Source organism: Pinus tabuliformis, chromosome 6, assembly GCF_031772625.1.
Source record: "Pinus tabuliformis cultivar Carrire ecotype Pingquan chromosome 6, CPIR1, whole genome shotgun sequence".
Taxonomy (NCBI): domain Eukaryota; kingdom Viridiplantae; phylum Streptophyta; class Pinopsida; order Pinales; family Pinaceae; genus Pinus; species Pinus tabuliformis.
The window spans coordinates 1,800,005,227-1,800,032,268 of NC_142292.1; the positions used below are offsets into that span (position 1 = coordinate 1,800,005,227).

At 41.1% G+C, this 27,042-nt stretch overlaps 1 protein-coding gene across 2 annotated transcripts in view; it reads left to right on the plus strand.

Moving 5' to 3' along the window:
• Nucleotides 1-27,042, plus strand: part of LOC149266226 (zinc finger CCCH domain-containing protein 8-like) — a 149,290-nt gene that overhangs the window by 79,892 nt on the left and 42,356 nt on the right. For both annotated transcript variants that reach the window (XM_089430174.1, XM_089430171.1), the window contains exons 3-5: nucleotides 1,673-1,723; nucleotides 3,401-3,517; nucleotides 3,756-4,073. In XM_089430174.1, coding sequence (XP_089286300.1) covers nucleotides 1,673-1,723; nucleotides 3,401-3,517; nucleotides 3,756-4,073 — 486 coding nt within the window. The remainder of the gene's footprint in view (nucleotides 1-1,672; nucleotides 1,724-3,400; nucleotides 3,518-3,755; nucleotides 4,074-27,042) is intronic.

Genomic DNA, 27,042 nt, shown 5'->3' on the forward strand with positions numbered 1-27,042 from the left:
TTCTAGTTTCTAGTACATTTTATAACTATTGACTCTTTCATATTTATTATGGTATTTTTGTAAACAATATATGACAATTTAAGTTTGAAGTTTGAAGTTTGAAGTTGGCATTTATAACTCATTGGTAATGAATATTGAATATGATGCTTCGTGAAAGTTGAAAGTTGAAACATTTCATTTCAAGTTAGACATTCTTTGGTATCATTTAGTTACTTGGTAATAGTAATGGTTACAAGTACAAGTTACAACTTTTGTGATCATTGATGGTAAATGTTATATATCGAATTTTGAAAGCTTGAAACTTTAAGATTGATGAATCATGAGACTCGATATTTGGTATGTTACTAACTTGTGGACGTGGTTGATGAAGATTATAACTTCTAGATGATTGATGTTATATGGTTCAATCCATGTTTTTATGCTTTTTATATCTAATTCATCATTTTACATGCCTTTGTTGACATATATGCATCAAAATATATAAAAATATATATTATATAAAAATTTGTTCCCAAACCGGGAGCTTTTGAAAATGTCGCTCCCAACTCCTGCTTCTGCTCTCGCTCCCAAGTAACCTTGGTTGGGGGAACGCTCCCCCGCAACCCTGACCCCACGTGTCATTGGACCACCTTTGATTGGATTTTTTTGGATGATGCATTCACTTTTTGGGAAAATTTGTATGTCGCATGTCATCTACATTTTGGTCTGAGCAATTTGAGATCAAGTTGACTTTTTGACTTTTGGGACCAAATGCATTGGGAAACATACACTACCTCGAGAAACATGATCTGCTAAAATTATAAGACTGCTCCCAACAATTTTTATTTTTTATGAGACTGCCACGTTGAGATCTGGTTGATTAATACTGCATCAAGGGAAAGAATGCATATTGACTCTATATGACATGACCATGTGGTAAGACATAGGTGTGCATGACATGGGTTGGACCGGCCCTACAACTAAGATCGCCCCTACAAAACTAGATGCTTTCATAAACCATGAACCCTAATGTGATCTACTCCAAGTCCTCCAATCCTATATAGGACGAAAGGAGCTAAGAGCGAGAACCAAAGGGACTGGCCATGGCTACCATAATAAGCCTAGGACATTTCAATACAAAGATTCACATGGTCTACAAGGCTTTAATTTGCATCCTTGGGCTTACAATGGTTATGCAAAGTGAAAAATGTCTGTATGAACCCCTGTTGAAATGAGGGGTAACAGGTCCTGTCATGATGCTATTGCTTCCTATTTATGTCAATAATATATTTTGGGTGTGCTTGGGTTCACGAATTAGTAAAATAAGTTGTGAGCTTAATTTATAGTTGGGTTTGAAAATTATTTCCTAGTAAAAAGTGTGGTACCAAGTTTGCTAATGGGGATGCACATTATGTGATTGTAAACATGTTATTGACAATAGAATCACTACAATTTTTAAATTCTATTAACTTCATTACAGCTTTTGAATTCTTTTAAAATTTCATGTTTGATATTCTTCTAGAACAGTTGACAAGAAGTAGAAGATAAAAAAATTGTAAATATAAGAAAAGATAGTACATTAGTACATTTGCCGCTACTTTATTCTTTAGTCAGTTTATGATATTGGGGTTTCATAGAAGGTGCGTAATTCCTGTGCCTTGATATTACTGAAGCAAAAAGTTATGTTATGCAGGTTCCTCAAACCTGTGAGCTACCTGAGAAGGTTGGACAGCTTGAATGCCAGGTATTATTGTGCTTGATAATTTGGTCATTTTGATGAGAAATTTGAAAGACACAATGCAAGCACACACAAGTGATGGTAACCTTCAGTATAGGTTTTTACTTGTTTGTAATTTCTACGTCACTAGTTGTGGATAAACTCTGCAATGCTCTCACCTACGAAGTTTGCAGGCATTATTCTTAATTTTTCCTTGTTTTTGCATGTTTGTATTTGTTGGTCCAAAATATGATCACTTAAAAAGCCTTAATACAGGGTCTTTAGTGTAAGCTTATGTAGAGAGAGTTTTTGGGAGTGTCTACTTTCATTCACTAATGTTTTTTTGTCCAGCTGTGCATATGAATTAAAATCTGTGGAGATGTCAACTCTTCATGACACTGAAGAAGACTGAATAACGGACTTCACATTTTGGATTCATGGTTATGATTTTAATTTTTCCATGTCATTTGGTGGGATATGTAGTATTCGAACACATCTGAGTCCAAGTCTACTTTATAATAAGAAGACAAAAGATCACCTTGTGGTAGTTGACCAATTGTCACTTTTATCTGTTGCTCCAGCTTTAGTGTTTGACATTCTGTAGTTGAAATGACAGTGGTTTCCATTGACAGAGCACAAGTTTGCGATCTGTACCTAATAAGCAGTTTGGTTGTCTCCCATCTATATTGATGAGATTTGTCTCTTGCTTTTGTTCCAATCAATGTGCTACTCTATCATGCATATTTTGTTATCTTAAGATGTTGGATTTGATTTAGAGCATCATTGCACAGTTTTACTTAAGAGGAACTTGTAAATTTGGGCATGATGCAAATACAATCATTGCAATGATAAGGCAGGATCTGCAGGACGGGCATGGATTTGTGGTTATGATTTTAATTTTTCTTGTGTCATTTGGTTGCATATGTAATACTTGACACATCTGAGGCCACGTCTAATTTATAATAAGTTGACAATGACAAACGATCAGCTTGTGGTAGTTGACTGGTTGACTTTTTTTCTGTTACTCCAGATTTAGTGGATGGGACTCTCTAGCTGAAATGAGATTGGTTTTCTTTGGCAGATTACAAAGTCATGATCTGTACCTAGTAGGTGTCTGGATGTTTTCCATCTGAATGGCTGAGATTTACCTCTCTCATTTTTCGGTCAATTTGCTATGCTGTTATGCTTATTTTGTTATCTTGTGATCTGCTTTTGGATTTAATTTTGAGAGTTAGTGCACAGTTTTACTTAAAAGAAACTTGCAAATTTGGGACATCCTGCAAATATAATCATTGCAATTACAAGGCAGGATCTGCAGGACAGGCACATTTTGGATTTGTGGTTATGATTTTCGTTTTTGTCATGTCTATTGGTTGCATATATTATTATATAGTGCTCTACATATCTGAGGCCAAGTCTAATTTATAATAAGAACACAAAAGATCAATCTGTTGTAGTTGCCGAATTCTTATTTTTCTTTGTTACTGCAGTTTTAGTGGTTGGCATCCTGTAGTTGAAATGAGAGTGGTTTGCTTTGGCAGATTACAAACTTGTGTTTGGCACCTATTGAGTATCTGGTTGTCTACCATCTGAATTACTGAGATTTGTCTCTTGCTCATGTTCTGTTCAATTTGCCATATTACAATGCTTGTTTTGTTATCCCATGATTGACTGTTGAATTTGATTTTGCGAGCCCATGCACAGTTTTACTTGAAAGGAACCTGTAAGTTTGGGACATCATGCAAATTCAGACATTGCAATGATAAAGCAGGGTCTGCAGGACAGGCACAGTTTAACTTTTTGGGCCTTCCCATTCGTCAGGTTGGTTATCTGTAGTTTATCATTTTATTGATTTCATTTTATACTGCATATTCTTGAGCTTTAAAATTGTCCAATGGCCATGACATAGTGGAGTGTTCTATTATTGGTTAATATGTTTGAGAATTTCACTTTTTTTTGTGTTTTCATAAATGTCTTCATAGGAAGCTTAATTTGATTATGGAGTAAGGATATCGAATCAATAAAGAGTTTGTAATAATATGGGCATCTCGTGATACAGGGAGAGAAAGAGTGTCCATTTTATATGCGTATAGGTTCTTGCAAATATGGGGTTGCATGCAGATTCAATCATCCAGAGCCTACAGAGGAAGGAATGGCTTCCCCTGTATCAAGTTTTCCAATAGATGCAACTACAAGATCTTCTTCAGCATCATCATTTGAGATGCCATATTCACCGGTGCATCTGTCAAGGCCTTCACCGAGAACTCCCCATGTTCCGGGTGCTCACCTGCAGGAACATACAGTTAACATGCACACTATGAATCCGTCTCCTCCTCAAGGCATGCCACCAATGCGAGGGTGGAACATTGACAACCATGTGAGTTTCTGAATTTTGTCCTTATTTTATCATTGCCATTTCACGGTGCTTGATGGTCACAGAGGCAATCGGGATTGCTGAATATATTTTCTATATGTTGTCTATTTCCATGTTTGTACCTTGATTTCCAGTTTTTTGAGATGTTAATTGCCCTGTCTGTCATAGTTAGTTTAAAAGAAGGAAACACACACACACATGTTCGTGTTATATATATATATATATGATGATTTTGATCATATTTGGCTTCTTGATTTAATGTTCGTGATCTCTCTCTCTCTCTCTCTCTCTATATATATATATATATATATATATATTTGCCGGAGGAAAAATTGTAAAATTTTTATATTATTGAGAGGCACGTGCCGAGGCAGTTGAAAAAGTATTGCTAGACATTGAACTATCTTAAAAAATTGATATTAAAAACTGGCTTAACCCTTAAATCATTTGACAAAAATATGAAGGGGGAGTCTATTCCAAATACATAAACATATCTAAAAAAAATATTCACTTGTTTTCAGAGATAATCTAGACATAAAAAATAACAGCATTTTCAACATTCGACTTGTAGTTGGGTGACCCCCTTTTCTGAGCTCCTCCACCTGTAGCAACCCTATTTTATTTGAAACAGCAGCATTGGATAGACCATCAGCCTAAGAGCTTTATTGGAAATAGATATATTTGAAGCTTAAAAGTATGAATAGTTCAGCAGCAGTATCTGATCCAGCAAGGGCACAAGAATGAGGTATTGAAGATTGAAAGACCCTTGGACACATTCAATAAACAATCTGGATTCTTACATGACCTGCAAATTGTCCAGATTTTTTTCTAATGCCAATTTGAGAAGGTCTAAAAGTAGAATATCTCAGACCAATTATTAGTTTCATGGTGTAAGGACAACTTGAATGAAAAAAAATCCTGTAAGGTAAATACAAAATGCCTTCAGCATCACATAGACCATGGTTGCCTTGGCTGACAGCATCAAAGAGACAACCCCCGGGTTGAGGAGAAGGGTCAGTGCCCAGGACATCATAGTGTCTCTTGAAGATAGATCAATGTTTTTCAAGAGTTGAGTATAAAATGATAAAATCTGGCTCAATTATCTTACCTAGAAACAAACCACAATTAACCATGTTACCGCTCAAACTAACAAGGGTGCTAGGAGGAGATCCTAAAAGGGCAGCTTCTAGGTCAAGGGCAACATTGGAGCGATAGCCCACTATCACCTCGGCTAAGGCTCCCTGCTCTTTACAAACTTTCACCGATGGGAGGAGGCCCAATATAAAGTGGATCACTAGATGAATGATCCAGTGAAAGGATGAAGAATGATTCCTAAGGCCTATTCACAAGAGAGACTCAATTGTATGGTTTGCTTGCTTGAGAAGCAAGGTATAAGGCTCCCTAGGAAGGGCCAAGGGGATTTCAAGGGCTAGGGTTTGAGGATAAGACTTGTAAGGAAGATACCTAGTCTTGAAAACTTGGTTTCCAAGTGGTCTTTATGAAATTAACTTCAATAGGTTGTGGGACCACACGGGACCAAGTGGACCCAAAATTAGGTCAAGGGGATGGAATTGATCAACCAGGGGTGTGCTTGACCTAATTGAGGGGGAGAAGGGGATCAAAGGAGAAATTTTTGGTAATTTTGATGCAATGATCCCAATGAGGTCACTAGCCAAGGGAAACCAAGGGCAAGAATCGATCTCAGAGCTAGGGCTTGAAATATCTCAAGATCCCACTGTCGGAATTGCTTCAAATTTGGAGGGCCTCTAGAAGACACAACAACGTAGTAGTGGGCAAGAGATCAAACTTTTTGGATGGATGAATTGTGAGAAAATTGATGCCCTAGGTCACCTATGGAGGCTAGGCCTAGAAAGAAAGGGAGAGAGGTGAGGAAAAATATGCTTTTGAGTGATCACCTATGGAGGATTAGTGCCTTGTCCTTTGGGAGAGATGGAGTCAAGGAGATTTTAACATTTGGAATGGATTCACTTAGTCAAGGAGGCCTTAGAAACAACTTTGCATGGCATTAGGGCATGAGAATAGCTGCTTCAAGGTCTTTATACTTCGATTTGCAATATTTGATGACTTATCAAGATAAAATTTTGACACAAAATATCTCTAGGAATATTCACTCATTCATACATGGCCCATGACATGATGCAACGCTATAAAAGATCAAATTTCCACAATTTTGCATTAGAAAAGTAGTAAATTTCAGCCTAGTATAGCAAAAATCCCAGCAACATGCATGTGACAAGAGAAAATAACAAGTATAACATTTAAAGAGTACTTATATGTAAAAAAGAGTATATCCAGTCATCAACATATGCGAATAGTGAAGCTCCAAGACCAAATGAAAGAGTTCCAAACATCAAAATTCATCCATTCATCCAAACTTGTCCTCCAAGAAGGATAGCGAAAATCTCACAAGAGAAGATAACCCAATCCTTGTGATGATGATCAAAATGAATCATCTCTCTTCTATTTATACACTCTCTAATGAATTCGATTTAGTTAAATTGGCCTAATTGAGCCCCTAAAATAAAATAATGTGCATAATAATAATACTTTTGGTGACAAGCCCGCCAAATAGCTCAATAATACATGAATAAGCCTCTTAAGAGGGTCAAATGATCAATAAAGTGAGTCGTTGGGATTTTAAGGAGGACTAATGAAGTCCAAGGGGTGCCATGGTGTAGAAATGGACTCCCAACATGATGGACAAGGGGGTGGTCTGTTGTTTTCTTTGCAAGAACTTATGGTGCTCCCAAGTGGGTGTGGGGGCACAAGGACATCCTCATGGGTCTCCAAGTGGATCGAAAATGCCTGTAGACCATCTATAAGGGCTAGGATGGTGATGTAAGCCCTCCCTCTGCAGCAGGAGACATACTCTAGACCCTGGATGATTTGCCAAGTGTATGGTGCAAGTGTGGAGCTGACTGGGCATGGTGAACCAGGGGCATCATTTTCATCTAAAAAGGTGGAACACAAGAAATCAATTATCGATGTTGGGGATCCATGAAGTAATATTTGCTATGGTGGAGACCCATGGCTCTCAACGCTCACCCTACAAGTGCCAATGTGGCCCTTTGGAGGGCTAGGACCCCATACAGGGAGACAAAGACCCAAATGAAGACCCACCTGCAATCCTGCATAAGATCCAATGCGTCCCCTTGCCCTCCAATACAATAAGTCATTGGAATACTCAAATAATAAAGCTTACAAATCATGAGATCAATGGGGCACTTCTTTGTGGCCTGCCCTTCCATAGTGGGGTTTGGCATGTACAAGTGTCTCCAAGTCAATAGGGTGTTAACCAAGGACCCTATTAGGTGGTTTCAACCTCTACAACGAGGGACATGTCCATGGTACATCCTTTAAGTGGCAGGTGGCAAATGATATAATAATGGAATGGAGTGGGGATCAAGGGAATCATCTAGACCACATGTCAAGGTTCATGGGTAACTATAATAAGGGAAACCCACACTTGGGTATGTGAGTGTGGGAGGGAGCAAATCGTGGTACATGGGTTACCTTGACCTTTGTTTTTCCACCCTTTTTCATATGCCTTTTGCCTCTTATTGATTTTTCTTCATCACTGCTCGGGGTCCCAGGGGATGAGAACATGATGTGCAATGGGGCAGTTCATTGCCCACCAGGGGTTGGGACAATCATGAGTTCCTTAATGATAGAGGGGGCTCATCTAGGGCCCATAGGAACCAAGGTGATGGCCATGGATAAGGGGTAGAGCTCATGTTTGGCTTTTTCCCACACGCTAAATTTGTATGTCCCGACCATATTTTGCATTTTGTGGTACATTTCCTATTGAGAGTGGCCAAATTATGCTTTTTCTTTTCTTTTTAGTTGAATCAACCTCTGGGGCATCGCTCCAAGTACGGGCCAAGGAGTGGATAATGGGAGGGGGAGGCTAACCCCATGTGGACCCAACGGACACATGTGGACCCGGATGGGAAAATAGATGAATGGGGCTAAAATGAGTGGAAGGGGAGTAACGTAGGTGGTACCGGGAAGCGGGGCCACGCAACCAAAATTGAGATTTCCCATGTAGTGCCATTCCCAAATCAACTGGCCAGTGAAGAAGATCCCATGGGACTAGGATACAAGGGTAATCACGAAATTGGGCAGCGGAGTGGAGATAAGAATACAATCCTAACCCACTCTTTTCGCCGAATCTCCCCACTCATCCATGCCCAAAAGTACCCATGAAAAGTAAACAAAATTACTCAACCAAAGCAATGAAAAGTCATACTTTTGGGGTCGGGAGGCCCACTTTCAAACATACATTCATAACATATGGGTGAGGGACCACATGGCTAGCTTAAGTGGCGGAGAAAATGGCACATTGAGTTATCTTGGGGCTGCTGGCTGCTGATTGAGGAGCATCTAGGAGAAAATTCTCTTATATATGCACTAGCAACAGGTCGTGGGTAACACACCCATTAGTAGTATTTCGTTCCAAAGAGTTCAAGTTCAGCCATGGTGGCCTACACACAAATAGTGAAATTTCTTTGACTATTGTTGTTAAATTTGGCAACTAGGGCCAAACTCCACTTTGGACAACTCATATGATGCAACTGATATGTTTATTGGATTCCTCTTTCCGAGAGGTGTAGGATTGATCTAAAGATCATCTCATTCTGACATGTACAAATGGAATTATGAATTTATTTCTATTATGTACAAATTGTCAAGGTCAGCCAACAAACTAATGTAGGCTCACAAGCCCACAAGACATGTCTTTTCATCCTCAACGCTGCATATCAATAGAATGAGCCTCCTCCTCATTTACTCACTCATCTTCACACACATCTCTCTCTCCTCATTTGATTGGGTATGGATTTCTGGGCAACCTTTCTCTCCACATGTGCGAAGAAGAAGACTGTAATTGTCTGTTTGGGCGTTGACTGAATTGCACGAGGGTTTACCAACGTTGATCAGGCAACTGTTGACTTGATTTGACTATGTTTTCTTGAGGACATTTCTGTTTGGGTAGGCCGCATTTCTGGGCATAGAAATCGAGGCAATTCGAGCGGTTTGACCAACGTTGACTGTAGGAGGGTTTGACCACAGGTTTGATTCTGCATTGATCAAGTTTGATTGAGTTTTTCGGGACTATTTTGGGTTGATTCAGATGACTGTTGGAGGCCGAGTTGAATGGGTTTGACCAAGCTGTTTTGGAGGAGAAATTTTGCCCTGTTGACCAACATTGACTTTTTGGTTAGGGCTTCCTGTGGCTGCAGTTTGACTAGACAGATTTGACTTTGATTGGGCAAGTGAATTTGCATATTGTACTCTTTCTCTTGGTTGAACTTTTGAAGAATAATAAGACGAATTGATCAAAGGGTTTCCCCACATTGGGGTTTGTCCCTGGCATGCGCCACATCTTGTGTCCTCTTGTCTTGGCTTGTCTTCTACTGTTTTTATTTATGTTCCATCTGCATGTACTGTCAGGTTAATGTGATTGCTAATATGGAAATTGATATTGGGCTAGTAAGAAAATTGAAGTAAATTGCTCTTAAGCATAGAACATACCATTGTTATTTAAAATTAACATGGTATCAGAGTTGAGGTGAAGACAAAGCCCAAGCAAGAGTGAAAAGAGCAATGACTAGGAAGAGCAATCGCTGAGATTTGTTGGACAAGGACAAGAGCCATTGGCCTCCACATCTTACTTCAAATTTGATGACAAGCTTCATGATAAGTCTGATTATCATGCATGGAAGATGTCTCTTGATTTGACTTTAGAAGAGCAAGATGTTATGGACTATGTGCAAAGAAAGATTACTAAACCTTCTTCAAATGCACTGAATGTTGCTAAGAAAAAGTACAAGAAAGGTGAAGTCAAAGCCATGAAGATCATTCGAGATTCTATACATAAGCATTTAGTTGCTTACGTCTTCGATTTGAACACATCAAAGGAGATATATGATAGGTTGGTTGGCATGTTCAAAGCTAGCAATGCAAACCAAGTTCTCTTTCTCAAGAACAAATTGAAGGACATAAAGAAGGGAAGAGGTGAAGATATTCAATCCTACTTCATGAGGATTACCGAGATAAAAAATGATCTTCTTTCGATTGGAGAAGCTATTGTTGATAGGGAGCTCACTCTCATTGCCCTTGGAGGACTCCCTCGTGAATGGCATGTGTTCAACACTACTATTCTCAACAATGACAGGATTCCAGGTTTTGAAGAATTGCTGACTAGATGTTCTCAAGAAGAGACAAGGATGATGGAAATGGATATGCCTTCAAATATGAATTATTCCACTGCATTCTCCGCTCATGCTAAAAAGAAGAACAATGCAGGTTCAAAGAAGCAATGTCAAGGAAGGTCGGGATTAAAAAAATGGAAGGAAGGTAAGATGCCTCATTTGCAACAAGTTTGGCCACTATGCGAAGGAGTGTCCTAATAGAAGGGATACACCTCATGATGATGACAACCACAACAACAACAATTTCAGGGGCAACAACAATCAAAGGAATGGAAGATTCAACAACAAAGAAAAAAGGAATGCTCCCACTACTCAACATGGAAATGGTCGACCTTCCAAAAGATCAAGAAACTTTGGGTATGATGAATCTAATGTTGTTGATAACAAGCAAAAGGAATTTATCTTATATCTTCCCTCTCTAATGCCTCTCCTCTGGATACTTTGGGAAATTGGTTGATTGATAGTGGTGCCTCAAGGCATTTCACTGGTTATAAGGAAGCTCTTTGAAATCTGATAGAAAATGAGACAACTTTGGAAATCATTCTTGGGGACAATGCCACCTATCCCGTGATGGGAGTTGGGAATGTTACTATTCAATTGAATCAAGGTAACACCATTCATCTACAAGAAGTGCTATATGTGCCCGATCTAAAGAAGAACCTGGTATCTATCTCGACAATGGAAGACAAAGGATTCAAGGTGGCATTCATTGATGGACTCCCTCGTGGATGGCATGTGTTCAACTCTCCTATTCTCAACAATGACAGGATTCCAGGTTTTGAAGAATTGCTGACTAGATGTTCTCAAGAAGAGACAAGGATGATGGAAATCGATATGCCTTCAAATATGAATGATTCCACTACATTCTCTGCTCATGCTAAAAAGAAGAACAATGCAGGTTCAAAGAAGCAATGTCAAGGAAGGTCGGGATTAAAAAAATGGAAGGAAGGGAAGATGCCTCATTTGCAACAAGTTTGGCCACTATGCGAAGGAGTGTCCTAATAGAAGGGATACACCTCATGATGATGACAACCACAACAACAACAATTTCAGGGGCAACAACAATCAAAGGAATGGAAGATTCAACAACAAAGAAAAAAGGAATGCTCCCACTACTCAACATGGAAATGGTTGACCTCCCAAAAGATCAAGAAACTCTGGGTATGATGAATCTAATGTTGTTGATAACAAGCAAAAAGAATTTTATCTTATATCTTCCCTCTCTAATGCCTCTCCTCTGGATACTTTGGGAAATTGGTTGATTGATAGTGGTGCCTCAAGGCATTTCACTGGTTATAAGGAAGCTCTTTCAAATCTGATAGAAAATGAGACAAATTTGGAAATCATTCTTGGGGACAATGCCACCTATCCCGTGATGGGAGTTGGGAATGTTACTCTTCAATTGAATCAAGGTAACACCATTCATCTACAAGAAGTGCTATATGTGCCCGATCTAAAGAAGAACCTGGTATCTATCTTGACAATGGAAGACAAAGGATTCAAGGTGGCATTCATTGATGGAAAGGTACATGTCTGGAAAATAAATTTCAAAGAAGCATTTACTCTTGGATTCAGGGTTGACAGCCTATATCAAGTTGGAGGAAGTCCATTAGGAGCTATGTCTTGCAACACATCTCTTCAATCCAAATTATGGCATCGAAGGTTTGCTCATCTACATTATAAAGCTCAACCTGATGTGAGGAAGATGGTGATAGGTATGCTTGAATTTAAAGTAGAACATGAAGGTGTTTGTCAGGTATGTGTCGAAGGAAAACATACAAGGGGACCATTCCCCTCAAGTGATAGCAAGACTACCGACATATTGCAATTGGTTCATTTTGATTTATTTGGTATGATGCCCGTGAACTCTTTGGGAGGATATTTATATTATGCTATCTTTGTGGATGATTCTCATTGTCGTGTACCTTCAAAATAGATGCCCTCATCAAGCATTGGACTCCAAACCTCACAAAGAAGTTTTCACTAGTAAGAAACCTAATGTTTCACTTTAGAATTTTTGGCAGGCCTGTATATTTTTATGTGCTGAAAGAAAAAAGAAGCAAATTGGATGCATTTGGGAAGAAATGAACATTTGTGGGCTATAGTGAAACTTCTAAGGCATATAGAATCTATGTGTTTGGTCAAAGAGAAGTGGTGATAAGTCATGATGTCACCTTCGATGAAGATGCTACCCTTGGGAAGATTAATAATCTTCCTATTCCAAGGAAGGACAAAGAAGCAAATTCAGGAAAGTAGGGAGAGTTGCAGGATGAGCCGATGCCCGACATTGAAGGACCAATGGATCCCATTGATCCACCTCCTCATGAGCCCTCCTCGAAAAAGAGATCCTCATGGCTTAGGGAAACTCTCGAAGATGTTGAGAGACATGTTGCACTAAGGGGGACATTTCGTGAAAGTAAGAAGCCAAATAGGTATCAAGCGTACTTAATTGCCATGAGCACCATTGTGTTGAATTTTCTAAGTATATCCGTTAGAAAATTAATCTGTATTCTGCTAGTTTATTTCTTCTACTTTTTAAAATTCAAACAAGTTTTTTAATACATTTAAATACCGAAATAAACACAATACAGTCACAACATCTATAGATCATCAACTGAAAGAAAACAAGCACACAAGTGACATCGTTATTTTTGGACAAATGTCCCCGGAAAAACCCAATGCGGGAAAACCGGTGCAACTATTCAGATGGTTATATTATTATGCAGTCTATCTGAGTACAATTGGGTGCCTAATCGGCTCACCCAACATAGAAAAATGCATGGTAGCAATACTCTATATTCGGAAACAGGTATCCAGAAAACTTGTCCCACGAAACCCTCTTTGACACAACTGAAGCTTGGCGCTGGCCCTTCTGGCCTCTGCGTCAGCCTCCTGCTGACTTGCATCAGCCCTTTGACCCTCTGCGTTAGTCCTCTGAGGCATTGCGTAGCCTTTGGGACCCTCTACGTCACTCCAGCAGCCTCTGCATGGATGACGCAGTCCCTTTGGCCTCTGCGCTATCTCTGCTGGGCTCTGCATGGCCTGGACTGGCTGCTGCTCTTGCTCTCTCTTCTTTTGCGTTGGTCTCTTAGTATTGTCTTTGCCTCTTTGCCTTGTACTCACTGCCCCTCATTGTTGATCACTAATTCAACTTTGCTTAGCAACCCCACTCTAGCAAAATGAATGATTGATCACTCTAGTGTCTTCTCCAACTAACCCTCAAGCCACTTCTTATACTTTTCTCGTTGGTCCTTCAATGACTGAGATTAAATCTCTAATCAAAGGCTAAGATTAGATTTGGCTTGATCTATGACTTTTGGAACCTTCTAACCTAGTTTTATATTAATACCCATTAATATTTTATTTTTCCTAATTTTAGACCTAGGAACTCCATTAAAAATATTAGTTATTTTAATATCTCCCAAACTGCATACAATATGTCCAAACCATTTTTGGGTCTTGGAGATCTCATGTGCTTTAGCCTCTTCAGTAATTTTCATGGCTAGAGCACATCCGATGCTACCCCAAATCAACACTCCCTCTTAGCGAGGACTATGCTCTAGTAATACTCCTCATTGAGTATCACACTGATTATCCGGCACCGGTCCCTGTGCTGATGCTAGGCCTCTCTGCCCAACATCCTCTGCACTGCTGCATCCTGTATTGATGCTAATGGCCCTGCGACTACCACTGCTGCATCCGTACGGCAGCTCCCTCTGCATCCGTGTTGCTGTTGGTCCATCCTCCCAACATTGCATCTGCATTGCATCCCCCTCTCATCATGCTACATCGTGCTACTGCATACTGCTACTGCACTGCAACTCAGTTACTAAGAAGTAAGTAACTGATCCACCCAACTTCTGACATCCCTGTCAGGCTAGAAACACTCCCGATGCTAAAGCTGCTGCTAACAAGTGCTCCCTCTACTGATCTCTACGCTACTGCAATAACTCCTTGCATCTCGCACTGCTGCACACCTCTCTATGCCATCTTCAATTGGTGGAACACTCCTGTGCCTCTCGCACTGTTGCAACCTGCCAGCCTCGCGCTGCCCGGGGACTCCTACACTGTAGCACTCTCTGCCGCTTCATCCACATTCATCTCTACCTACAACCGCTAGTCCTGCTACCCCTCTTCGTGGCTCTCGTAGCAAGGTATAATCCAAGGGATTGGGTACCTCAAGGATCCTGCTCCTCATCGCCTGTAGTCCTCATGACTACAGCTCGATGTTTCCCCACTTTTCCTCAAGTGGCACATGAGCACTCATGACATAATCGTCATCCTCCTCGACTTCTTTCTCCACCCTTGCTGGCGCTGCCTTCGAGTCAGCAACCTCTCCCTTACTCTTCTTCCTCGGACACTGGTTCTTATAGTGACCCAGTTCCCCACAATGGAAGCACTTGACCTTGGAGAGGTCCTTCTTCTTCCTCTTCTCTACTTTCCCGCAAATGCTAGAGCTGCACCCTCTTCCTTAACCCCTTTGCCACTACTCCCCGTCTTGGTCAACCCTCTGATCTCTTCTTGACGAAGAGCAACCCATAGTTCTTCCCAATCTGGAAGACTCGTCTTGCCTAGTATGCTCTGGACAAATGTCTCCCAATCCTCGAAGACTGTGTTAAGTGTGGTCCTTACCATCAACTCTTGATCCAACGTGGCCCCTATGGAAGTTAGTTGGTCACGTATCTCCTTCAACCGACCGAGGAAGACATCTATTTGCTCTCCCTTCTGCAGGAGCATCTTCCTCTGCACGGAAGTATGTTGGTAAAATGTCTTCAAAGTGTCCCACATCTCCTTTGCCGTTTCCTTCTCGGCAATGTGTGGGACCACATGATCCTTGACCCCATCAAGGATAATACACTTTGCCGTAGCCATTGCCTCCTCGTACCTTTCATTAGCTACCGGGTCAACTGGGATAGCCATCACTCTCAAGGGGAAGCCCTTGATACGATGTCTGTCTAGAATGGACAAGATCCTGGCCTTCCAGACCACAAAGTTGGATGCTCCGTCCAGCCTGTCCTGATCTCTCAGCCATTCATGGCCCATCTCATTTCTCTTCTGTCGACTCCTTCGAGTCTCTCTACTTCTCGACCAAAAGTTCTTGGTTCGACTCCTGTTGAGTCTCTCTACTTCTCGCCTGGAAGTTCTTGGTTCGATTCCTCCGAGTCTCTCTACTTCTCGCCTGGAAGTTCTTGGTTCGATTCCTCCGAGTCTCTCTACTTCCCGTCTGGAAGTTCTCGTCTGGACTCCCTCTAAGTCCTGATTTCCCTCCTGGAAATCCTTCCACCAATTGTCAAGTTGCTCCTCTTCGATCGTCTGTGCAACTGCAACACTGATCTGGATTCCTTGGCTAGAAACCTGCCTCGGCAACAACTCCCTCTACCCTGGTCTTGCCCTAGTAGGTACTGTTCTAACCACATTACCCCCCTAGCTTCGCCCCCACAAACTTCCCACACCTTCCTTCACCCCAGCAACTGAAGGATTGAGCCTCTTGGCTCTGCGCAATCTCGACACCGACAAAACAGCTCCCTCAGCCAACTGTGTCAGCCTCCTGGCCTCTGCGTGGCTCTGCGTGAGTCTCTTTTTGCCCTCTTCAGCCTCTGCATTGGCCTCTCTCTGGCCCAGACTGATGACGCAGTCCCTTTGTGTCAACCCTTCCTTTGTCGCTTTTGCAAGGATCAGCTACTGTCACTTGGGACAGCTGATTTTATTGTAAATGCTCTACTCAATTGATGCCTTCAGTTCTCATGTGATCTGCAACCACACTTTGATGCCATGTTGAATTTTCTAAATCTATCTGTTAGAAAATTAATCTGTATTCTGCTGGTTTTATTTCTTCTACTTGTTTAAATTCGAAGAAGTTATTTAATACATTTAAATACCATAACAAACACAATACAGTCACAACATCTACAGATCATCAACTAAAAGAAAACAAGCACACAAGTGACACCGTTATTTTTGGACAAATGTCCCTGGAAAAACCCAATGCGGGAAAACTGGTGCAACTATTCAATGGTTATATTATTATGCAGTCTATCTGAGTACAACTTGGTGCCTAACCGGCTCACCCAACAGAGAAAAATACACAGCAACAATACCTTTATATTCGGAAACAGGTATTTAGAAAACCTGTCCCACGAAACCCTCTCCGGCACAACTGAAGCTCAGCCTTGGCCCTTCTGGCCTCTGCGTCAACCTCCTGCTGACCTGTGTCAGCCTTCTGACCCTCTGCGTCAGTCCTCTGAGGCACTTCGTAGCTTCTGGGACCCTCTGCATCACTCCAGCAACCTCTGCATGGGTGACGTAGTTCCTCTGGCCTCTGTGCTATCTTTGCTGGGTTCTGCGTAGCCTGGATTGGCTGCTGCTCTCGCTCTCTCTGCTTTTGCGTTGGTCTCTTGGTGTTGTCTTTGCCTCTTTGCCTCATACTCACTGCCCCTTGTTGCTGATCATTGATTCAACTTTGCTTAGCAACTCTGCTCTAGCAAAATGGATGACTGATCAGTTTGGTGTCTTCTCCAACTGACCCTCAAGCCTCTTCTTATACTTTTCTCGTTGGTTCCTCAACGACCGAGATTAATCTTTAACAATGGCTAAGATTAGATTTGGCTTGAACCATGACTTTTGGAACCTTCTAACCCAGTTTTATATTAATACCCATTAATATTTTATTTTTATTAAGTTTAGGAGCTCCATTAAAAATATTAATTATTTTAATATCTCCCAAACCGGGTACAATTTGTCCAAACCATTTCTGGGTCTTGTATATCTCATGTGTTGTAGCCTCTCCACCAATTTTCATGGCTAGATCACATCTGATGCTACCCAAAATCAACACATTGTTCAATCTGAGCCTTGCACATTTGAAGAAGCTGTGAAGCACCAAGTTTGGAAGGATGCTATGAACGAAGAGTTTGAGTCGATTATCAAGAATGATGTCTGGGATGTGGTCCCTAGACCCAAGGAAAAATCTGTTGTCACCTTGAAATAGCTCTACAAGATCAAGCATGGAGCTGATGGAAGTGCTGAAAACTTCAATTCTAGATTTGTTGCTCGAGGCTTCTCTAAAAAGGAAGGTGTGGACTACGATGAGATATTTGCACCTGTTGCTTGATATACCACCATTCGTTCGATTATAGCCCTTGCTGCCTCGCAAGGATGGAATCTACACCAGATGGATGTCAAGACCGCCTTCTTGCATGGTTCATTTAGGGAGGAAGTCTATGTAGAACAACTCAAGGGGTTCGAAGTTTAAAATTGTCAGACACATGTATGTAGGTTGAAGAAAGCCCTTTATGGGTTGAAGCAAGCTCCCCACGCTTGGTATGAGAGGATCGACAACTATCTGATGAAGCTTGGATTTACAAGAGGTGAAGTTGATCCAAACATTTACTTTAAGGTTGAAAATGATAGACCTCTCATCTTGGTACTTTATGTAGACGATCTCTTTCTGACAGGTGCAGACCCTCTTATTCATCACAATGTAAGAGGGAGTTGGCTTCTGAATTCGAGATGAAGGACTTAGGACTGATGCATTATTTCCTAAGGTTGAGCTCTAGCAAAAACCAGGTGAGATTTTCCTTTCTCAAGGAAAATACATTGTGAAGCTACTTGAAAGATTTGGGATGGTGGACTGCAAGGCCGTGACTACTTTGATGGAACTTAACTTGAAGAAGTTATGTGAAAGTGCTACTGGGCCCAATTTGGGAAATCTTTTTGAGTATCGTCAACTTGTGGGGGCCTTGATGTTCTTGGTGAACTCCCGTCGGGACATATGTTTTGCAGTGAATACATTGAGTTAGTTTATGGTCGAGCCTCATCACCTATACTGGATTGGTGCCAAGAATCTTTCGAGATATCTCTGGGGCACAATCACCTATGGACTGAGATACATTGCCGGGAATTTGAGGCTCCATGGTTATTCTGATGTTGACTAGGCTGGCAGTGTGGTGGATCGTAAGAGCACATCTGGATGTTGTTTCTCTCTAGGTTCTGTTTCGATATCCTAGATGAGCAGGAAGTAGAAGTCAGTTGCTTTGAGCAGCGTTGAGGCTGAATACATTGCTACTAGTATGGCCTCCTGTGACGCTATTCGGTTGAGGAAGCTCTTTAGTGAGCTGTTTGGACGTGTTGGATACCACAATGATCTATTGCGACAACCAAAGTGGGATTCGTCTTTTTGAGAATCCTGTGTTTCATGGCCACTCCAAGCATATTGATATTAGGTACCACTTTATCCGGGATATGGTACAATGCAGAGAAATAAGGCTCTGTCATATTGGGACAAATGTTTTAAAACTCTGACTCGGCCGAGGGTCGACTCGAACTCGGTATCGACTTGGCCTGTTTGATTTCAATGACATGGTCATTGTAAAAAATACATTAAATGTTTATTTTTTTATAAAAAAACATAATTTTAAAGATTTTCAGTAATGTTCCAAACACAAAGATTTAGAATATAAATAGAAGACAATATATGATCAAAGTAGGCTCATGAATATATCCATTATATCAAAATGGCACCCATTGCACTGTCCAATACATACATGATGATGATATAGAGATCAAAACAAAAACACATAACCAAGGAGGCTAGAAATGGCCTCTACAACAAATGTAAATTGTGAAACATCACTAGTGACCACTGACCAATACTACTGGCTACTGCTAGAGGAGCTAACATCATCTGGCTCAACCTCTGAATTAGAGTCCGACGGGGAAGCCCATGGCTCCTCCTCATCATCATATTCAACTGCAACTATAGAAGTGGTAGCACTAGCAGGCTGTGCAGTAGCTGCAAGCTGAGATAGACGAGATATGTGCTTCCGTCGTGGCTGAGCAAAGGAAGCGCCTGCAACTGGAGGACTTGGGGCTGGCCCTGAGGCTGGTACAAGTGGATCTGCATTCAACTGAACATTATGTTCGAATGATGCCTCCACCTATAAATCCAAATAAAGATCCTCATCAGAATCAAACTCTACTGGATGACTCTCTACTACCCAATCTAATGTTGGATCAATGTCTTCCAACACAATGGGATCTGAATCAGGTCTTTTGTTCAGCAATTGATTACGTCTGAGCAAGAGGTTGTATTGGACATAAACTAGATCATTTTACCGTTTCTGATCCAAACGGTTTCTCTTCTTTGTGTGAATCCTCTCAAAGATGGACCAATTGCGCTCACACCTAGTAGCACTTCAAGTTTGACTCAAAATACGAATTGCAAACTTCTGCAATTGAGGACAATGGCTACCAAAAGCCTCCCACTATTGTGCTGCAAAAAACATAGTAGTGTAATGAGTTAGCTCAACAAATTTTATCCAACTTTAAAATTATAAACAATTTAACAAAATAAGTATTAAGAATTTGAAAATTGAAATTTTTGTTTACCTGGCTCATCTGCTTCCCTTGCAATCTTTGCTAGGTTCTTCCCAAAGGTACTTGTGGCTTTGCTGAAGGTTGTGACCTGTCAATGTATCTCTAGCTGATCACACTCCAATGGGATCATGCGATCATTGCAGTCAATGAATCCTTCTCAAACTTCCCCACTCAAAGCTCCTGCCGCCAAAGCTTTATGATGATACCGTGGGTTCAAAAAATACCCAGCTGCATGTATAGGGCGATGGAGTTGATTGTTCCATCTTTCATCAATGATTGTCGAAATGGGCCCATAGTTAGCCACTTTATCCTAGTATGCTCTCTTTAGTTGCTCTTTTGCTTGATCCATAGCCTCATAAATGAAGCCCATAGCCAATCTTTCCCCATTGACCAACCACAACACCTTAACCAATGGCTCAACAACCTTCACAATCTCTGCTTCCTTTCTCCAAAATATTTCTTCATTAACTTTCCTTTTCAATTCTTTGCCTTCTTGTTTGAGAGACCACTGGCTTTGATTCCATTCATCACTGGAAAATATATTTTGCAAGTTTCTATGTTGTGAAATCATAGATTGCAATGTCAAAAAATGAGTAGCAAATCTAGTGATGGCAGGCCTAATAATATCCCTGCCCCCTATGTGTCTCCTCATAAGGCTCAAAATCCATGAATGATTGTAGATAAATTTTGTTATGCTTTTGGCATGATCTACAGTGTTTTTGACCCAATCTAATTTTGCCAATATCCTCAAGCATGAGGTCTATGCAATGTGCAGCACATGGGGTCCAAAATATGGTTTTGTGTTTTTCCTCTAACAATTTACCCGCAAGAACATAGTTAGAGGCATTATCTGTGATGACTTGAACAACATTAGCCACCCCCACCTCCTCAACAACCTCATCCAAACGCTGAAACAACAATTGTCCATCTTTCACCCTATCAGAGGCATCAACTGATTTTAGAAACATGGTTCCTTGCGGGCAAAAGATAAGAAAGTTTATGATGGTACGGTTCCTTTGATCAGTCCATGCATGTGACATGATGGTAAATCCTGTTCTTGCCCATGAGTCTTTGAAATCTTTCAAATACTCATTAATGGAGGAAATTTCTTTCTGCAAACGATACCCCGTTATCTCATGCATAGTAGGGCCTCTGAAGCCTTTTCCAGCAACAAATATGGAATCAAACATAGGCTCATAATATGGTGAACGGGAAGCATTGAAGGGGATATCAACATCATACCACCATCTACATATGTAATCACAAGCAGTGTCCCTCAATTCTTTCTTCCAAAGGTCATCTAAACTGGGTGCAAAGTTCTACTAGCTTCAGGACCATGTGCATCTGATGGAGAGGAGGGTGTGACAGTGAAATAACTTTTGATATTCATATCACCCTTCTTTTTCATTTTACCCTTACCCTTTTCTTGAATAGACTCCAAAGAGGGAGGAACATATCGGAAGGGGTTGGATGCATCAATACAAGGGATAGAAGAAGAACGCTCAAAATCAAAATGGGGGTCGGTAGCCATCATTTTTTGTATACTCCTCTTCCTCCCAATTTCAGCTGTATTTCTTCTTGCCTAGCCTTTTTTTCTTTAAACTTCTCAAAGCTATTTAACAACTCCTTCCTAATCTCCCCAATTTGTGGTGATTCACATGGAGTAATTTGGCCTCTAATCCCTGCCATGTGTTGTTTCAGCCTATTAATGCCCCCAGGACCATCTTCAAATTTCTATGGAAAAATTTGCAATTCATTTGACTATCAACCATTTCAACATATGCCTAAGCAACATCTTTCACTCTAGGTGGCATTTTTTGACTTGGAAATGAAAGGAAAAAGTCCGAAAATGAAAACAAAAAAAATAACATTGCTTCATTGTTCATTTCTTTCACAAAAAACACTCTTTTCAATTTCCAGATTTGCAAAAAAAAAAAAAAGCAAAAACAATTTTTTAGAAGTGAAAAAAATACCTCTAGGCACAAATTGCCTCCTCAAAGTTGCTCCAACAAACCAACTCCTCATTGCTGCTCCAATGGCTGCCCAAGAAGCTCCTCATTTCTGTTCCAATGTTTGCCCAAGACTCGTCATTGCTGCTCCAAAAACAAACTCCACATCTCTTCACAAACTCCTCACAAATTCTCACTCAAATGCAATGAGATTGTTGTGAGGAAATGAGGGGTTGGGTAGGTTTTATAGGGGTTAGGAGAGGGAAATGGACCCCAAAGAACCCAAAGGCACATTAGAATGGGCTTTGGGGTCCCCAAAACCCAAAGTTAAAAAAAAAGTCGCATTACGACTGCTCCCATCGAGTCGACCGGGTTGTTACCGAGTCGGTATCTGACTCGGTCGGTTTGGTAACAACCTGGTTGGCCAAACCAAGTTGCCCACTGTGTCAACCGATCACCCTTCAACTTAGACTGACTTGGCCGTTTTGGAGTCGATTCGGCCGGGTTTAAAAAAAGAGATTGGGACTGATGATCAGGTCGCAGATATTCTTGCGAAACCCCTGGGGAAGGTCAAATTCTTTACCTTCTTTGAACGACTTGGAGTCGTGGAGAGACCCTCTTATGGGGTCCCGTTTGATTTGGATATCGAGCTCCGGGGGGCTTGGGGTACTTCTTGGAGCAATGAGCGACCATAAGGTGAGTGGTTCACCTTCCCCTAATGGTGTGCGATGTACAGGGTGAGTGGTTCACCTTCCTTTGTGATACCCCATGTTGATATATGCATAGGATGAGTGGTTCACCTTCTCCTATGGTATATGAGCAAGATGAGTGGTTCACCTTCTCTTGCTGATACATCCTACTCATGCACTCTGGGACTCATGGGATGTACCTCTCATCTGGCCAATGAGTAGGGAAATGAGGATAGGGACCGTAGTACTACCGATGGATGCATTGTGTACTATCATACTCCCTATGCTAAGATGTTTGATATTGATCTGGGATCAATGGAGACTGACTTCGGGTCAGTGGAGAGTAGTATGATACACTCTCGATTATTGGACACTGACTTCGAATTAGTGGAGAATGGTATGATACATTCTCGATCATTTCTTCTTCATTATTTCTTCATGGTTCAACAGAGCAGAGTGGGGATGACAGGGATGGTACAGATTGTCAGATGGTTTGGTAGGTGAAGTTCTTCCTTGTTGAGACAGTGTTAAATTTGGCAACTAGGGCCAAACTCCACCTTGGACAACTCATATGACGCAGTTGATATTTTTATTGGATTCCTCTTTCCGTGAGGTGTAGGATTGATGTAAAGATCATCTCATTCTGACATGTACAAATGGAATTATGAATTTATTTCTATTATGGACAAATTGTCAAGGTCGGTCAACAGATTAATGTAGGCTCACAAGCCCACAAGACATGTCTTTTCATCCTCAACGTTGCTTATAAATAGAAGGAGCTTCTTCCTCATTTGCTCACTCATCTTCACACACATCTCTCTCTCCTCATCTGATTGGGTATGGATTTCTGGGTAGACTCTCTATCCACACGTGCGAAGAAGAAGATTGTAATTTTCTGTTTGGGCATTGATCGAATTGCAGGAGGGGTTGACCAGCGTTGACTGGGAAACTGTTGACTTGATTTGATCGCGTTTTTCTTGAGGATATTTTTGTTTGGGCAGGATGCATTTATGGGGACATAAATCGAGGCAATCGTAGCTGTTTGACCAACGTTGACTGCATGAGGGTTTGACTGTAGGTTTGACTCTGTGTTGATCAAGTGTGATTGAGTTTTTCGGGACTGTTTTGGGCTATTTAGATGATTGTTGGAGGCCGAGTTGACTAGGTTTGACAAAGCTGTTATGGAGGAGAAATTCTGCTCTGTTGACCAACATTGACTTTTTGGTTAAGGCTTCATGTGGCTGCTGTTTGACTGGACATATTTGACTTTGATTGGGCAAATGAATTTTGCATATTGTACTCTCTCTTTGCTAAACTTTTGAAGAATAATAAGAAGAGTTGATCAAAGAGTTTCCCCACATTGGGGTTTGTTCCTGCCATGTGCCACATCTTGTGTCCTCTTGTCTTGGCTTGTCTTCTACTGTTTTTATTTATGTTCTATCTGCATTTACTATCATGTTAGTGTGATTGCTAATCTGGAAATTGATATTGGGCTAATAAGAAAATTGAAGTAAATTGCTCTCAAGCATAGAACATACCATTGTTATCTAAAATTAACTGTTGTAGTATAGGTGAGGTGATCCAAAATGGATCTAGTAATAGACTTCTAAGTCTAAAAATATTCCTCACAGAGGAAAATGAAAGTCATTGGATGCTCTTGGAAATAGTCTCATTGCATAGATCTCTTCATTTTGAATCTAACGCAATTTGAATGGGCTAAAATGGACTTTGTATGAAGAAGTTATTGCAAAAAGAAGATTGCCCATTATCCTTAGAAAAGGAGGAAATTCTTATAAAAATGGGCTTAAGGCTTTATATGCGTTCCTTAAGGAAATTGCATCGAAAGAGGTAAAAGGGAGGACTTAGACCAAAAGCCGAACGAACTCCTGATTAGCGATCTTCGATATATCGCATCAGAGGTAGGCTTGCATGCGATATCAGAACCCCGAGTGAGCCGATATGCGATGAGCGATGATGAACACGGACCCGACATATTTATAGGGGCGATTCTATATTATTTGAAGTCTGTGTTTTAGCCGGTTTTTCCTGCGTATTACGTTATGTGTTCAAACGCGGGAATTATACAGGAGGAAGGCCAAACGACCGGGTTTCCCATGCCTGCCAATTCCTTTGTAACTATCCCTGTTCTAAAATCATTGTGCCACGTTGTAAGCGGGCATTTTGTAACAATGATGCGTTGTAACAGGAATGCGTTATACACAGAGAGCCACAGAGCCACAGAGCCAGATGGCCAGTCGCAGAGCCACAGCCAGAGAGCCAGAGGGCCAGTCGAAGAGACAAAGGAATGATTACACAGAGGAACGGATGGATGTCGCAGAGTCGGAGGATTCCACAAAAGCCAGAGAGTATGACTCTCACAAGGGGGGCTCACAAAAATGTAGCAGTAGAGAAGTGAGTTCTCTCTCGAGGGAACTCACAGCTGGGGGCAGAGACAAAATTGCATAGTACTCTCTCCCCCTTCGTAGAGCTGACAGAGCCGAGAGCCACAAGGCCATAGAGCCAGAGAGCTCGAGAAAGCCAGAGAAGCCACCAGAGGTTGGGGCGATGGCAAAGGGGTGATTCCTCAGGAGTCGAGTGCAACAAAGTCTTTCTTCGGAGAGCTTGAGCACAACAGAGTTGCAAAGCCAAAGAGCCAAGAACCAAGAGCGGGAGCCAGAGCTAGAGCTAGAGCTAGAGCGAGAGCGAGAGCCAAGAGCCAGAGCAAGAGCCAAAGCCGAGAGCTAGAGCTAGAGAGCCAAACGGCCAGGGATAAAAATGGTATTCTAAGCCCAATGGTTCAGTAGTAACCTATTGGAGTTGAGTGTGGAACTTGTAAAAGAATTCAACCATAATCCCAAAGAGCCTAATTGAGTTGATTAGAGCTCAAGGAGACGTAGCCCAACAGGTTTGGGTGAACTCCATATTAAGCTTGCTGTCTTATGGTTTGTTTAATTGCTGCATCTTGTTGCTATGTGTATGATGTTTATTTGCTGCACTGTTTCACTGTTATATGCTACATATCGGTTTTAAGCAAATAAACTTAAAGCAAATAAACAGTTAAAGACAAACACAAGCATACACCTATTTCAAGTTCTTTTAATTCCACAAATTGTCAAGAACAAGCTAGATCTTTGGAATATATAAGCTTTGGAGTGGGAGAGGTTCTTGTAAGCATGACAAGAAGCGTTTAGTGCCCCATTTCAGATCATGAGGGAAGGAATAAAAGAAGAAAATATGGTGCAGAGGGCTAATGATAGAATCCTATGCACTAAATTTCAATAGAATCATGAATAGACAAAGATAACAAAATGAGAAATTGTGGAGCGCATTTAAGGCCTTTAATCTCACATATTATAGGTACCATTTGCCATAGCATGACATAGATAAATATGACACACACGACTGAGTTCCAACAACTATAATTACACGATTTCTAAGAGGAAAGAAACACATGAAAATGATGAACAAAGATAGAATCACACACTCCACATATCACTGCTCAGATGAACAAAGATAGAGGCTAGCTGTGACGACATTTTGTCTCCAAATTTCTTGTTCCTCTCCTTCATTAGTTTCCCTTCCTCCCGTTTAGGGCCTACGGCTAATGTGCGTCCAATTGAACCCATAATTGCTACCTCAGTTGAACTAGAGGTGGTAGCTTGTTGGGGATGCTCTAGTTGCACTTGGAAGCTTGGCTGGTTTAGGCTCTTCTCGGTCAATTTTACCTCAATCTCCTCCTTTGTCTGCTCCTGAAGCTTTGCCTTCTTGGTTGAGGACACATCCTCCATCTCAGTGTCTCCTGCCTAATCAATACTCCTCTTCTGAGATTTTTCCTTTGTGCTTGGTGTCTTAATTTCCATCTCTGTATTGATAGGCCATGAATCAAGATTAGCCTTCCATTCTAACTCTGGTCTAGATTCATGTTCATAGGTAGAGGCATTAATCTCTTTCCTTCTACTAGAAATAATACCATGAGGATCATAATGCCACACTTCTCTAATTTCAAAGTTCAACTCCTTTAACATAAGTTCCACTTGCTGGAAAGCTTGTCTAGAGTTCACAACGAAGGGACCTACAGTCATGGGAAGCTTAAACATATATCCCTTTTTGGCAGAGACAAAATGGATTTGGTCTGTGTTTAGGCTTTGCCTAATGAAATCCAAGGCAAAAATTCTCATGGGCATAAATACAGGGAACTGGTAAGGAGGTAGTTCAAACCCATATACTCTGATTTTGATGTAAACTTCAAACAAATGCCAGTTACCCACCCTAGCATCTTTGCTGAGTTGAAGGATTCTCCTCTGTTGGGGTAAGAATCTAGGAGGGGACACCATGAAAGTAGAGAGGAAGTGTGAAAACCACTCATTGTCCGTTTTTTTCTTTAGAGAACTGTACCAGTCAACCCCAAATTTCCTTTGCTTATAGGAGTCTATAATGCTGAGGCCTAGTTTCTCAAATTCTTTCATATGAGTGTAAAGGAACAAGTAAACAAATATGGAATAATAACTAAAGGAGGAGGTAAGGTATTATTGATCGCATTGGAACTTGATGGTTTCGGCTAGGAAAGAGGGAATGTCAAGGACAATGTCTGGCTTCATTATCTTATGTAAAAGATCTAAGGCTGCTTTGGAAACAGATGTTGTCTTGTCCTCACCAAATGGCAAATAGCCATAGGATAACAAATAGGATGGGCTACATAGACTCTGAAAACAAGGAAATTGAAAGT